The sequence below is a fragment of the Pterocles gutturalis genome, unplaced genomic scaffold (genome assembly GCF_000699245.1).
Source record: "Pterocles gutturalis isolate BGI_N339 unplaced genomic scaffold, ASM69924v1 scaffold35016, whole genome shotgun sequence".
In the NCBI taxonomy this organism is placed as follows: domain Eukaryota; kingdom Metazoa; phylum Chordata; class Aves; order Pterocliformes; family Pteroclidae; genus Pterocles; species Pterocles gutturalis.
This window is the reverse complement of record NW_010106606.1, coordinates 1677-17150: the sequence shown is the minus strand read 5'-3', so window position 1 is coordinate 17150 and position 15474 is coordinate 1677. Positions and strand designations below refer to the sequence as shown.

The window sequence follows — 15474 nt, the reverse complement described above, 5'->3', positions numbered from 1 at the left end:
GCATTCCTCTGTTGTTAACAGGGGCCGCGGTAAAGGAGCATGAGTGGTGTCTTAACCTTGCTGGTATGTGCGGATGAAAGAGAGTTCGTGATGATTACATCTTTAAAGGCCAGCAGAAGACTTGTGGTGAAATATATCTGAAGTAGTACGTGTGACAGATTTTTTTTTGTTTTTTTTAGAGTTTACATTCCTCACGATAAGCTAACAAAAGTTCTGACTCAGGGCCTGAGATGCCTGAAATTGTGTAAAGTGTAAGAATTTTTTGGCTCCAATGCTAAATTCTTTGTAGAAAAGAATTCCGCTGCTGACAGACACCACTGCCACAGGGTAAATTGCATCCCCTGAGCACTGCCAGGCAGGAGAGCTGTTTGGCTGTATCAGGAGCTGAAAAATCACAGACTGCAAAATACCAATTCTAATATCGTGACAATACTGTGTATGATTTTTTTTTTTTGTACTAGGAAAATGCTCTGTGTTTAACAGGGGCTTCAAAACTGCATAATTTTGTAATTAATGAAAAGACCAGGTCAAATGTGTGTTGTGGGAGGGACTTTGTTTTGTTTTTTAAAGGAACTATTGCTTTCTAGGGGAATTAAATGTCTAATATATAATAATTGATGTAGACTCCCTTTCAAGTCAGAATGCCACTTTTTAAAATATTAGGTGGTTTTGCTCACCTACTGTTTACTGCAGAAAAAGCTGCAAAATAAGTATCTATATTTGCCATTTTGATGTGAATGCAGCTGTTTAAAGGTTTATAAAAGCTATATATTTCTGAACTGTTGAAACTTGAGGATAGAATGGCTCATTTTGGAACACTTAAAAATGCTGGAGAAACTGAGCTGAAAAAGTAGCATGTGAAAATAATCAGGTTGTATGATGTCTTTGGGAGGAAGTTTTGCCTTCCTAATCTTCAGATAAATTTTGGAAATGTAGTTTGAAATCTCCAGAATGTTGGAAAGCCTCCTTGTGTCTTTAGAACGTGAGAGGAGTCATGATGAGTAGCAGCATGTATTTGAAGACTCGGTGTTACCTGTCTTCCGCAGGTTGTTAGAAGACAGGCCTTCTGCATGACCACCATTCTGACTTCCAGCTTAAGAAATACCACAGCTTCCCTGTAAAATTAGTTTTAATTTAAACAAGCCTAAGTTTTAATTTAGAATAAGCTTGTAAAAAAAAGATAGCACAGATCATAGATCAGGTTGATTAGACTTTTTATTAAATCATTTTACTTGAGCTATCCACCTTACTCGTGTTTCCATTTGAGTTCCCTTCTGCCGATCAATTACTCTTGAGATGGCTGAGGAGTCTATACCTCAGGTTTTATCCAGATCTGAGGCCACGCAGTAGCATTGTCGTTCTTGCAGTGGGTTCGGCAGATGGATGAAGACTCTACAATGCAGCCCCTTTTTTGCCACTTGTGCTTTTCTGCAGGTGACTCCAGAAATGGAGCCAGGCTGCTTGACGTGTTTCTAGGTCTGTGGTTCCTGAGTCTTAATCTGGGTGACGCTGTTCTGAACGCTTTGTAAAAGGAATTTGCTTGTGCAGGCAGGTTGGTCCTGGGTAGACGATGCCTTGGAGAGCCCTCATGAAAAGATGATTTAGAGTGCATTCTTTTGGGCAAGTTGAGATAGAAATACGATTTGTGAAGTTGTGTGCGTTTCCTCTGAAATCTATGGTAGATAATATCACTCCAGAAAGGTCATCTGTGGATTTTATTACTGGAATGGTACACTGTTTGTGTGGTCACAGATCCAGCTTCCCTCCTTTGCTCTTGGTTTATGTGGTTTCAGCGGAGAGACAAAACACATCTGTAACCAAACATTTTGTAATGTAGATAGGTAGGTGGAAAAGAGGGGAACTCAGAAGCCACAGCTGACATTTTCTGCCAAGCACGAGAAGCTCAAATGCCCCTAGTTGAAGTGGTGGGTAATCTGCCTCATTCTCTGCTCTAAGACAAGATTCCAGTTCATGGCTTCCCCTTGAACAGTAAACCAGGGCTTCTCCGAATTGATAGTTCAGTGGTGCTGTCACCTCTGCGGTGCTACGGTACTTCATCCCAGGGGGAAAAGGGTGTTCCTCAAAACAGGTGCAGTGTTGGCATGCAGTGACATCCTGCTGTAAACCATGTGAACGGTGCAAAGGCTTCTCAGGAGCAAAACTCCTCCTGATGCAGATTTCTGTAGACAGTGATGGCTGGACAGCTTTGTGGGAGTTAGAGCATGCCGCAATTATACCAGAGGGTGAGAAAGGGAAGTGATAAGGATGGATTAAGGTGGGGGAAAAAAACGGCTACAGGAGCTGTAGGCTGCTCTGGGAAAAGTGGGCTTCTCAAAGGCAGACAGGGTGCAGGACATGGATTCTCTGTGCCGCTGGACGTGTGCAGGTGTACTGCTCTGCTGCTGGTTTTGGAAAGTCCATTGTCTGGGTGCTTTGCACAAGCTTGTGCAAGTAGAAAGAAAGGACAGCGTGACAGTCATGTCGGCAGGACTGTGCTTTCACTGTTATGTCCTACTTTGAACTCTTCCTCTCAGGTTTATTTTAAAAAGACTTAAAAATATATCATCATTCAGAAAAGGAGAAATGGTTATACTATGTTATTAGGCTGTGGTCAAGTGCATTTCAAGCAGCGTTCACTCTGTTTCAGCTGCCTTGGGGTTTAACCTTCCTGCTGCCAATTCTCATTTACTGAAAGAAAAAGTAATGACATGAAAAATAGCTCAAATTACTGACGTGCAGCTCTTGCCTGTCTTCGAGACCTACCGGTATGAATTCCAACTCCCAAGTCCAGTCTGACTCCCTCTAAAGTTAGTATTTGATTTTTTAAAAATTTATTTAACTGTTTATCCTGTGGATTACAGCTCATCTTTATGAATTGCAAGCCTTTCGTTTGTCAGAAATACTGAAGTAAGTTGTTAGGGCTTAGTTACAATGAAGGAAGTGACATTTCTGGATATAGTTTCCAGCTCGTTGATTGGAACTGCAGGTTTGACATGCAACTTAGGTCATAAGAAAGTACAGTCATGAGGAGTTGCACAACTGATGTATTCTAGGCCCTTTGCAGTGGAAAAGCACAAGTCTGGATTCAAGGTTACTGGGTCAATTGAGTGTCATTAAACTCCTCTCAAGCCATTTCTTAAGAACTCTTTATTTATAAGCACTGAAACCTGGTTATCCCCGCAGTAGTTTCCTGTATTTATTTTCTCCAGAACCAGTATTTTGCAAAATTAATAGCTGGTATTGTTAATTTCTGTCTTTCTTCTAAGTTAAGGCCCAGAGTTGCAGCAGACTGAATTCCTGTGCAAGCAGCCTGTTCTTTCCAAGCGTACATCCGCTTGGACTAAGCCTCAAGACTCACAAGGGTCTGGCTTGCTGTTTGAGTAAACACTTGCCCAAAATGTGTATTTGAGCCTCACTGAAGGTCCGAAGTGTCTTTGCCGAGAGAGGAAGAAAGCTGGGCTCGTGGCCAGCTAAAGTGCTTAAACGGCTTGTCCAAGGCTTCTGAGGAAAAAGTGAGCACCAGGATCAGAAAAGGATTACTTTCCTGACATAAATTGCAGTGTTACCACGAAAACTTTATTCTTAGAGTTAGGAACACAACAAAAGCAAACCCACCCTACTGAAGTCTAGACTTGCATCTTCCTCCCTGAACTCAGGAATGAACGTAAAATGATTCTGAGGAAAAAGCACCGAGATCAGAAAAGGATTTAAAAGCAGGTGATTTTCCTTGTACTTGCTTCCTGTGTTCAGGGAGGTTTGCTTTTGTTGTGTTCCTAACTCTAAGAATAAAGTTTTCATGGTAACACTGCAATTTATGTCAGGAAAGTAATCCGCTGGTTTATTAGGGCGTTTAAGCATTTGTGTATTTTAAAACCACTTCCCAGCAGTCTCCTAGCAACCTCACGGAAGCACAGGACCTGCTGGGGATCAGGAACAAAGTGAGACCAGGCGTCAGAACACGTGCTGTTTTTATTGCTGTCAGCATTTTCTCCTGCCTGCAAAACGCAAACAAGTCCAAGGCGGCCATGCCTTTAATGTTGAGGAATGTGCTGAGAACTCGGGAAAAATCATGTCCAAGCCATTTTCTGAGAGTGCGTGTGTAGGGAGATGTGATCCAGGCCATGGGCAGAGAGCCAGCTGCAGGAACGGACTTGTCTGGGGCTCCGGCAGGTACACCGTTCCAGAAGGCTTTGTGAAGAGATGTGCTCTGGTGGTGTTCTGGTGGATGGCACATGTGTGGGGTGATTGGGGCAGGTTGGAAGGAGTACTGAAGGTTGTGCAGGTTGTGATCGTGCTCATTTTCACAACTATTTGCTTAGAATTGTACATCTTGAGGATGAGGGAGATGTGGCAGTGCGTGCATAGTCTGAAAATAGCATTCTCTTTGGTGAAAACAGAATATGTTCATTTTTTTTGGCACGTAAACAGGTGAACTTGCTGTGTTGTTAGGTTTAACCTGACAGCATTCTGCCGTCCCGACTGAAGCAGAGCTGTGGATGTGGTAGGATTCATTTTGGAAGAAGGTCACCATCTCTTGTAGCATAGAAAACAAACCCTGGTTTGGTTTCCCTTGCAGACTTGTCTGTCGATACCTGACATCAAGACAGCGTTTAGTGACTGCATTAACAAAATCGGGAAGAGAGACTGCCTGACACAAGCCTGCTCTGCTCTCACTGGGTGAGTACGAGAAGGGATGGTTTGGTTACCTGAACAGCTGCAGGGTGTCCCGCCAGCAGAGCAGTCCTGTAGGATTTCCTAACCCCTGAAGGGGAGCTGCACCTCCTTCCCAGCAGTGGCAGGTCCTTGTTTGTGACCCTTGGACTTGCACCAGGTCAGTAACTTCATCTATAAATCCTGCCTATGAAACACGATGAAAATGCACTACTGGCTGAGAGCAACGGGGCGTGGAGGCACATGGAGCTGTTGAGCTCCTGGCTTGTGTGTGAGAGATCAGTTGAAAATAGAGCAGTTGCTGACGCTGCCAGGGAAATGAGCAGTGTCCCATTGTTGGTGGAGTAATTATGCTCTTGCTTTCATATTTTTTGGCATGCAGATGAGCTTTTTTATGTAGCTAATGTAACCATCTCCAGGAGTGTTCTTGCACTGGGGACGCCTGTGGTTTGAGATACAATGACTAGAACAGACTCACATTTGGGAGACTGTAATTCTTTTCAGGCGTACACATCTGCACGCCACACAGCTGCATGCCATGATGTTGACCAAGCCACTAGATTCTTGCTATCTTAGCATCACTGCTGCACACTGACTCTTGCAATACTTTGGTTACTTGGCTTCTTTGGGTGAAGAGTGCTATTTGGCATAAGTCAAAGCAGTGTTCCAGACGGCTAGAAATACTCCTGTCTGAACTACTGCCTGTGCTGAGTCCAGAGCTCTGAGATTTCTTCTTTTTATAATCCAGCAAGAAAGCTGTATTATTATACAAGCTACTGTAAAGGATAAGAAAAGCTTCTTAAGCTATGAGATGAATCACTGTTGTCTGCGTTGCTGAGAATCAAATGCCGTTAAGCATAGGAATGACCACAGGAACAATGGTTAAGCGCTGACTGGAAGAGAAGTGTTAGATAATAGCCTTATGGAACGCAACCTTTTCAGTTGTTGTGGGTTTTGTACAGACACTTCTTTTTTTTGATCTGTGTGGAATTTCCTTTCAAAATTTCAGTTTGAGTTTGCATGAAAAAAAAAAAAAAAGTGGAAGTCCTGGCTCAGAAGCTGTGCAGACCAGAGAGTCGGTGACTTACTTGGCAGCCCCAGCACAGATGATTACACAAAGCTGGAGCCAGATTTGGAAGATCTGATACAAGTAGCCTGAGGCTTGTAGCAAAATAACCCCAAACCAGCTGACTGTCAAATGGTTTGGTGCTTGCTCATCCCAAGGTTTCCACAGAGTTGATGACTAACTAAATTGGATGTAAACTTGTACAGACACCAGAAAAATAAAGGATGGAGTTTACATGCTGAAGTAAAATAAGTCAGATCCAGGTTGTTTGTGTGTATGAGAAACTAACATAGTCATGCCAATAAAGAACTGCAGAACCCCTCACTTCCTCTTGTAAAGGTTCAGGTGGGGACTGTATGAGCCATGTTTTTGTTCTTGGTTGTTTGTTGTGGGTTTGTTGTGTTGGTTTTTTTTTTTTTTTTAAGTCTTGTCTACTTATCTTTTTTCTTTAGCAAAGGAGTGAACGAGGGAATTGAGTGGATGGTGAAGTGCGTGGTGAGGAATATTCATCGGCCCCCGAGAAAGAAGGACATCACGTAAGAAATTCCAAGTCAACCAAGGAGCGGACAGTCTCTTTCCACACAGTTCTTTTTAAAGAAGGTGGTCCACTGGATTCCTATTACACCTGATTCTTTCCTAAGTTTGGAGACAAACGTTCTCTTTCTGTGTCTAAAAAACTTGAGCAAAGGATTCCAGAAGTGGGTGGGGGGTGGGAATCTCTTACATTGAGTATTAAGCCCTTGGCCTGGGAGCACAGACCAAGTGGCAATCTACACTTTGTTGAAGATGCAAAGGAATTAATTTTCTACTGTATTACTTTGTGATTCTTGGTTTGTTAGTCTAACAGGCTAGAGGCCAGTGATATGGAGGAACTCCTGAAGGAACTGTGTAGGTGAATATGAAAGGGGAGAGAGCCTGGGGAATGGCTGTCCCTTCTCACTGAGAAGATCCCTTGCTGCTCCAGCCCCGTGGTTCCTGTAGCTGGTATTACTGGCCCTGTTATGCTGCTGTTTGGATAATGGGGAGAGACAGTGTTGATTCTGACTCAATTTTCAGGCAGCACGTGGGTTTGTAACCTTTACCTGTGGTAAATGCAGATAAGGAAGGCAGCACCTGCACAATGGCACACTGCTTAAAATGGGTGTTACCAGGACATGAGCTCCAGAAGCACTGCCTTGCTCTGACTGCCCATCTCTCTGTTCTTCATTCTCTTTATTTGTAAGAATAATTGGTATCTTCTGTAACTGGAATGAATTGAGGCCCTCCCTGTGATCTTTCTAGGTTGAAAGCTGAACCTCTAGGCAGGCAGAATTCAGTATGCAATAAAGCTTCCTACTTCTTTGAACTTCTCTTGCTGAAACAAGTGATGTTTGGAAATCGTGGTACTTAGCCCTTTTGGGTTTTTTAAATGCACGAAAGAACAGAAAGGCACCTCTGAAGGTCAGACAGTGCTCACTTCTTATGTAGCCTACCCAGCTAGTAATTCTGCTGCCGTATCACTAACATTTCTCTGAATATCTCTTTTTGCGTGTATTTCACAGTGGTTTGGCAGTGGGCCTTGCCCTTCCCGTGTTTCAGTTACTGCTGGCACTGGTGACTGTTCTGTGCTGTTTGGGGACATTATTCAAGCTCTCTTTGAGGAAGTTAGACAGTAATATTTGTTTAAAAATACGTTATTTGGCATCTGTCAAAGAACTTTCTGCTAAATTTTCTGCATGCAGATTTTTTTTTTTGCAACAGAACGTGATTCATTCCCTCACGTTTGGGTCAGAGGGCAGTTGGACGATGTCATTAAGCACATGAAGTCAGTGGAAATAATTGCTCATGGAGAGCAGAATACTAGTTCTGGATCCTATTAGGATAGGAGCAGGCTAGCCAACTGTCGGATGAGAGATCAGATCCCTTACAATTAGTTGCTGTTTTTAGAACAGGTGGTATAACACGGTACCTGAGCTGGAATTTGAATGGTGCTAATGTCAGCGCTGTATCCCAGAAGAATTAAACTGCAACCTGATCTAGTGGGAGGTAAATCAACCTGCCCATGGCAGTGGGGTTGGAACTAGATGGTCTTTAAGGTCCCTTCCAACCCAAACCATTCTGTGATTCTGTGATCTCAGATTTCATTAGGCTCCTTTAGAGCTAGTGACCCATCTCAGGGTTTCTTATGTGCTCTGTGAGTGTATAGGATCCCCTGAAATCCCTCGCCTACTGTAAGAAGTGGCGCTTTCTCTAAGTGCTGCATGTGATGCAGGGCTGAGGGTTTCGAGTGTACAAAAGTATTTGATGCCAAGTGGCCATTGGTCATAAGGGAAATTTCTCTCGCTCGGCCATCTGTGAAAGCCTGAGTTATTTTCCAGGTATCTCTGTGGTCCTGGCTCTTGTTTTGGTTGGCAGGGTTGGTGCAAATGATTAAACTGAAGATGTAAAACAGTGCCTGGTGGACAAAAAGGCCCTGCTGGGAGAAAAACACTTTACTCAAGTAACTTGAAATGTCTGTTTAATGGGACACCAGGGTTTTTCCAAGCTTTCCACACACTCTTCTCAGATCTCTTCCTCTCCATGCTCCCTCACTCCCTAGGAGATGAGGGAGGAAAAACAGTTTTGAGCTTGAGGCTGTAGCTGCTCTCATGAGTTTCTAGACACAAAGACTGCTTTGTGGCACATATCAACAAGAGATCTTAAATTAAAGCAAACGTTTTGACTTCAGAATTATGAGTTCTCAACAGTGGGAGCGTCATTCACCCAGAAAGATGCAGCAGCTGTGGTACATAAATCTGAGCATGCTCTGATGTCCACAAGAAATGAGGGAGGATTTCTCTGAAACTGGCAGTGAAAGGTTCGAGATCATTCAGAGTTACCTTCCAGAGCAGTAACAGCAGTTACGTGATGGGGCACACAGCTGCAGCTGCTTGGCTCCCAAAGTCTGTTTTAGGAAAGAGCTTCGCAGTCCGATTTCTCCACAGATAAGAGTGCACCTTCCTGATGCTGTCGAAAGATTTCCCAAGTGCTGAGGAAGCCCAGCAGGTAAACAATTAAGCCAGTTGCTGAATTGCTTTGGTGTGTCCTCCATGCTGCAGCATGACTGCAATGAAGAAATCCAGCTTGATTAGCTGACAGGTGCAACATAAAGATCTTTCTGTGCAAGCACAGCCTGGACTTGGATCTCGCTGATCACGTACCACGTGCTGATACTTTCCATGAAACACAAAGACAACGGAGTGCTGCTGAGTCAGCTTGGGGTTTTGGTTGCATCTCCTCTCTATGGTCATAAATAGCTGCACAAGGACACTGACTTCCTCCTTCCGTTGGTTTTATTGCAGCTTCAGTCTATAAGCAGGTCTGTTCTGCTGATGATGCCTCAGTACAGACTGATGGAATAGAACCAAATGGATGTGGAAAAGCATTCTGAAAGGGGATCGTAGTCAATGCATAAGCTCCACTAAAAAAAAAAAAAAATCCTACTGGGACAGTTGAGGATGATATGCTGGTAACTATTTTATATCTTGATCAGTCATTTAATCAATAACTTCCCCTATTTTAGACTTATGCATTATTTAAGTCCTTACAGGAAGCACAGACTTTTCTTTAAAATGCTTTTGCATTGTAAGGTTTTCAGAATTTTTTTATATATATTTGAGATTGACTTGTTTTGCCCATGTCTGGTTACAGCAATTTATTTCTCTGAAGAGCTGCTTTGTCTTCCCAAGGTGAAACACTTAGTAATCGCTTTTTCCTGTGTCTAATAATCGTGGTAGTTATTCTACTTGACTTGTTTGAACATTGGCAGAAAATTAACTTTCTTTCACCTGTCTGGAACTTCCCTGCTGTGCAAACATTTATTAGCTGTTAGCAGCGGGAGGCAAGAGCATTCCTTAACCCCACAAAACCCACGTCCTATGCTTTTGAGTAATCTCTGAACCACAGTGCTATCCACGTGGCAGCAATTTCATCTTCATCTGGAACTCTGGAAAGACACAGAGCTACAGAACTTTTTCCTGGTCCTGCCTAACCCTGTCCCATCCTAGAGCAAAGCAGCAGTGATGTGTTCGCCTTGCTGCAGTGGTCTCCTTCTCTCTGATGCTGGTGTCAGATCTTATCCCACTCGACATCCCAGCCCACAGAACCAGGGGAAATACCAGGACAAAGCAGACGCAGCTCCGAGCTAAGGCCAACATCTTCTTTAAGGCTCTGGCTGGTACCGTCTGTTTCAGAGCAAGGTGAAGCAGCAGAAGGTGTGTGTGGGGTGTATGCCCCCCGCCATCCTACTCTGCTGAACTGAAACCAGCCTATAAGAGAGGAGGGAACTTCATACCCCTTCCAACTCTCGGGTGGTTTTATTCCTAATGGAGCGATTTTCAGTCTCTTCTTCCTTATGATCCTACTTACGATGTAGTGCTGACACATTCTATAGCATCGTTTGCTCACCAACACAGCCAGCACATCCACCAGTTTATTTCAGGTAAGGATTTGCCTTTACGCATTGCAGATCGCAATCTCAACCAAAAGGGCCCTTTACTGCAACTCGGGAAGTTTGCTTCTCCTCCGTGACGATGGTTTATCTGGGCATGAGACTGTTGGGTTAGTCATGATTTCCGGAAGTGGGTGCTCATGATTAACTAGCGATGAGGTACCGTTGTGGGTTTGGAAACTGAAAGGTTACAACAGTCCAGAGCTAAAAACCTGGGTCAAAGCACCCAAAGGTTTCTGACTTTCTTTAGGTGTTCCATTATGTTTTGAAATAATGTCCTGGGGCTTCTCTTCTGGCAAGTGGTCTTAGTTCAAGGAGAGAACTTCTAGAGGGATCTGCTAAGAAAGGCAGAGAGTGGTGCTCTCACTGATCTTGACCATTATCCTCTTAAATTAAAAAAAACCTGATTAATGTGGATGGTAATGAGTGGCAGTCACAGACTGCAGTGCCCACACCCAAAGGAAGGTGGGTAAGAAGCAGTGCAGATGGAGTTTGCTGTCAGTCTTGGGACCACTTTTAGAGACTGAAAGCAATTACTCCCAAGTGTTTGCTTGTCTACAGGTTTCCCAAAAGCAATTTGGACAATCAAGAAAAACAGGCTGAGCTGTCTCTGCCAGGGAAACAGGTTAGAGGCTGGGTGGCCTCTCAAAAATCCCTTTTGGCAGTTTTCTGTTAAAATTTGGCTTGAACCTGTCTCCAGGGAGATAAGAGGCAGTGGAGAGGTGGGAAGAGCTTTTGCCCTCTGCCAAGCACTCATGGGGACGAAGGATGCCAGAAACACTGGAGCAGGTGCTTTTCACACGGGGATTTTATACAAGTTGGAAATCCCACATGAAACATCCCTGCTGTACAACAGAGATTAGCTTGTTTGCTGGACCGCAGGCGTTTCCTGCAGCATTGTCCTTTCGTTTTGTTTCTTGTGCTTCTGAAAACCCTTAAAGCGGTGTTTTTCTGCTCCTCTGGTAAAACCAGCTCCCATGATGACTCCTGGGGACTTTCCATTTGTTTCTCCAGGCAGGCCCGGGCGCTTTGATATCCAAAAGCACTTCACAAGGATCTAGTCCCAGCTGCCAGCAGTGCCTGCTCTCACACGGCTTCAGCTGCAGAACGTAAATCTGAGCACCAGCCTTCACCCATGACTCTCATTGCCTCAGAAGGGAGTGCTGATTAAATTTTCTGATGAAGGAAACACATCGTTACTCAAAGCAGTCAGAACCTCATGTAGGAAAATGACTGAGGACAGAAGAGCATGCAACATCACTGGGGGAAAAAAAAACACCGTCCTGCATTTCTTCCATAAATAGGTGTGTGTCAAGTGGAAACAAGGAGAAGAGGAATGTGTAGTGAATTCCTCAGCTGTGGAATTCTGCCTGACGTTTATTTCTAAATGCATAAAACCACTTTCTGGAGGTAGGAGTCTCCTCAGTCCTTCTCGGTTGCATTGTCTTTCCTTAAAGCTGAAGGCTGCAGATGCCAAACGAGCTTCCAGCTTTCAGTTTTGTTAGCAGTGTGCTCTGCTGAATGCCACGTTCCCCACACGGCATTTCCCCACATTCCTTTCTCAGGGCTGTCTTTGTCTCCCGAATTCATGTTGTCACACACTGTCAGAAGTGGCTATGAAGATGAGGCAGGAGATAGATTTGGTTAGGAAGCCACAGGATGAAGCATCCTTTCCTTGAAACAAAATCCTTGCTGGAGGAATATGGAGTAATCTTTCCCAACATGAACTCATGAGTAATAACCTCTTTGGGTGGATGTCCGTAGATGGTTCTGTCTTCCTGCCATCCCCGGGTGCACCACTTACAGTTCCTCCATCCCATCGGCTCTTCCCTGCTGCTCGTGACCATACCAGGAGCACACACCCCCCGGGGACGTCTCCAGTGCTTGAACCCTTGTTCCTGGCAGCCAGAATCCTCTCCTGCCCGCTGCGCCGGGGTGTGCAGCACCAGCAAGCAGCGGCTCAGGACAGCTGCACTCGCTGCTCGGGGATTGCCCAGCAGCTGGGGAGGCAGCTGCCGTGTACAGGCAGCAGGGTGTGATTTCCTAAAGGCTTCATCCTTTGAGGTGTCCATCCTTCGCCTGAATGGATGTCGTGCTGAACGTTTGGAGGAACTAATTCAAACCCCTGAGCCGGTGCAGCCTTTAGCTGTCTGTATGCAGTATATACCATGAGCACTGCTCTGCAGATAAACTAAATTCACTGAAAAATTAAGTGTATCCTTGAATGCTTTCCTGAAACAGAAATCTGCAGTTATTGCTGGTGTGTTCCAGAGCCAGGAACTCTGCTAGTTCTCAGAAGCCAGATAACCATCTCATCTCTAGCTTTCCTTTAGCAATTCTTATTTGAGTCACACTCCCTACAAAAAAGAAAGGGGGTTCTGTAAGACAGTCCTAAAGGGGAATGAAGAATGTGTTGTTCCCAGAAACTGGTATTGCAAATAGCACCTCCTCCCTGCCTGCCCCTGCAAACATGACCGTCAAAGGAATACACGGGCAGCCCCTCTGTTTCACCCCGAGATTTTCCTGGCTGTCCCTGTTCCCTCTGTTTCATGCTGAGATTTTGCGGGGTGTCCCTGTTTGGTGACCGGAGCCCACTGCTCCTTCAGATGTGCTTTTCTATCAGGGAACAAGACGAGCTGTGCGATACCAGGGTTATCCCGTCCTGTTGAAAGGTTTTTCCTTCTCAGCCACAAACAAGGCTTATTTTTACGTGAGATATTTGCAGTTGTACGTAATACCCACATGTATTGCACACCTTGCTTTAACCGAAGGTCTTTGGCGATGAAAGCGGTGGGAGCAGAGGCAGCTGGCCACCTGTGGGAGGGGGAAGGACAGCTCCCGCACTGACAGCAACTAATCCCACGCCACCTCGTCCTCCGCAAGGATGAAGCTCTCCCAAGTCTGCGCCCACCTGTTGAGCGTGGTGGAAATTCTGACAGCTCATCTCCGTGCCACGAGGAGAGGCAGGATCATGGGCCAGGATCTGCCACAGACGGGGAAAGACCTAGTAAACGCCCTGTGAGTACAACTGGTGTAGCAAAGGGCAGGGGATCTCTGTAAACAAGAGGCGCTGAATCACCGGTGAGGTTGTTCCCGCGGGAGGTCATGTCGGTGCACGATACTCAAAACTGGGTGAAGGAAGAACCTGGTTTTCATCTTTCCAGAGCCAATTTGTTCTTTCAGGTTCAGCCTCATAAAGTGGGGAATGTACACTCCTACTCTTAATCTTCCAAGTTTTCCAACTAAAAGAGTCCTTGTCTTAACTTCTGGGAAGAGTGAGAGATGTCCAATAAATCAGCTGCGGAGCTCCAGCGTCAGGGAAGTACAGCGGCAGAAATAGAAACCAGCAGTGGGGAATCCGTGTGATCTGGCTGAGGCTCATCAAGCACATTGGAGCCGATCTGAATTCTCAAAACCTTCATCATCTAGTCCCTTACGCCTCATGGTCTAAACCACCATTAAATCCACGTGCCTGAGACGTGGCAGCACCCAATGCACATCCTTGCCGAGCTCGTGTTCTCGTAGCGATTGCTGGGAACACGTCGTTCCCTTTCCCTCCGTATAACAGCAATCCGCTCCCCGGTGTCACAGCCAAGTCACAGCACAGCTGGAGCTCTGCTGTGTTCAGAGCAGCTGGGAAAGCCCCAAAGCGAGCTTGGGTCACTGCTGGCACCTGGATGCCTGATGCTTTTCCCGGCGATGGGGTCCTGGATTCTCCCCCACGTACGTACGGCGATACGAGGGCTCCGATTTCCAATCCTGCTTCGTCACTTCAGCACAGCAGGCTGCTCTAGCCCTCTCCCCAAACATTGTGTCAGATGGAAAATGCTGTTGTTTTCAAAGGGTAAGCAAACAATTGTTTGGGAAGACTCTTGTTTTTTGATGACCCAGAAAATAAAACATGAAGTGCTTGCGGTTCTGAACAGCGAGGCGTTGTGTAAGGGTATCGTGGCTCTGGTCATTCCAGGCTTCCTGACCGTGTTTCCCAGAAAACGGCTGTAAGCTAAAGGGCATCAGAGTGTTTACTAATGTATTGAACTTCTGTTGGAGCTCAGAACAGGCAGTGCCCAGACCTGAGCGTTCGATGCAAGGGAGACCAACAACAGCTGAGGAAACAGAAGAAACGTGCTTCAGCCGGGACCCTGTGTGCTGGGTGGGTTCCTGTAAGTGACGTTTGAAGCCTGGCAGGGCAGCAGCAAGCTGTTCTCTCTCTGAAGGACAGCTGTCCTCCCAACGCTTGCGGGGAAGCCAACGCTGCAAATAAGTGCAAATGACACTGTTGTGTTCTGTAACCGCCACAGGAAACCAGATCCCAGGTTTTGTCAATAAATAACGTTTCATGCTAGTATTCTTTAGCTCCCTCTTTAACTACTGACTCGGTGCTACAGTCGTGCTGGGTACCACGTACTCCAGAACAACTGAACCTAGTTCAAGAGATCATGGATGAAAGGTCCTGTCACCATTTCTCGCCTTACTCAGCAGCAGGCAGAAGTTATTGGCTTTTTTGGAACATGCTTACTGCAAGGACCGTGGAAACGTGGAACCTGGAAAGCCCATCATAGTTTACAAGGGGGAAGGAGGGGACCTGTGGGGACCAATGCAGGCAGCTGGGCAGTGAGGGAAGGGGCAGGGGAGAGACCCCCCTGAAGCCAGGACCCTTTGGCAAGGGTCAGCAGGCTGCCAAAGTGTTTGAGTTTCTTTACTAGGAATAAAATCGACAAACCAAACTGTTTCCTCCTCATTAATGTCCTTCATGAAGGTGTTTACATTTTCATTAAAAGGATTTATCAGTCACATCGTGGTTTTGGTGGACATGAAAGAAAAATCCTCATTTCATTAAACGAAATACGAGGAAAAATGATCAAGAGGCAGAGTTGTGCCCAGCCACGGTCGGGTGCAGAGCAATGGTTCTGAGCCACGCTCAGCCCAAGAGCACTTCGTTCTCTCCTCGCCCTGCGTCCCGACTGACCCCGACCCACCGCGGGGCTGTGCGGTCCTCACCTCTCGGTTCCCCCGTGTCCGGCTGGCCCAGGCTGGGAACAGGTCACATCACCTCCTCTCCTTTCCTCTTTGAGGCATCCCACTCCCAGGAAGCTCCTTCAACGCAGAAAGGAACAGAAATTATAACCTGAGGAGGGGAAGGAAGACAGGCAGGGGAATGAGGTGAGACCCTGGGGGACAAAAGCACCTCCCTGGTCCCCTGTGTGTGGCCAAGGCTGGTGGCACCGGAGCCCAGCCGTGGGGCAGCGGGCGCTGGGAGATGAGCCCT

The 15474-nt window shown here is 45.9% G+C and overlaps 1 protein-coding gene across 2 annotated transcripts in view; it reads left to right on the top strand.

Annotated features, from left to right (window-relative positions):
* The window catches only part of ARFRP1 (ADP-ribosylation factor related protein 1), a 10257-nt gene extending 3883 nt beyond the window's left edge, over positions 1–6374 (top strand). For both annotated transcript variants that reach the window (XM_010087843.1, XM_010087842.1), the window contains 2 exons: positions 4577–4677; positions 6190–6374. In XM_010087843.1, coding sequence (XP_010086145.1) covers positions 4577–4677; positions 6190–6277 — 189 coding nt within the window. In that variant the 3' untranslated portion in view covers positions 6278–6374. The remainder of the gene's footprint in view (positions 1–4576; positions 4678–6189) is intronic.
* Positions 6375–15474: the final 9100 nt, after the last annotated feature.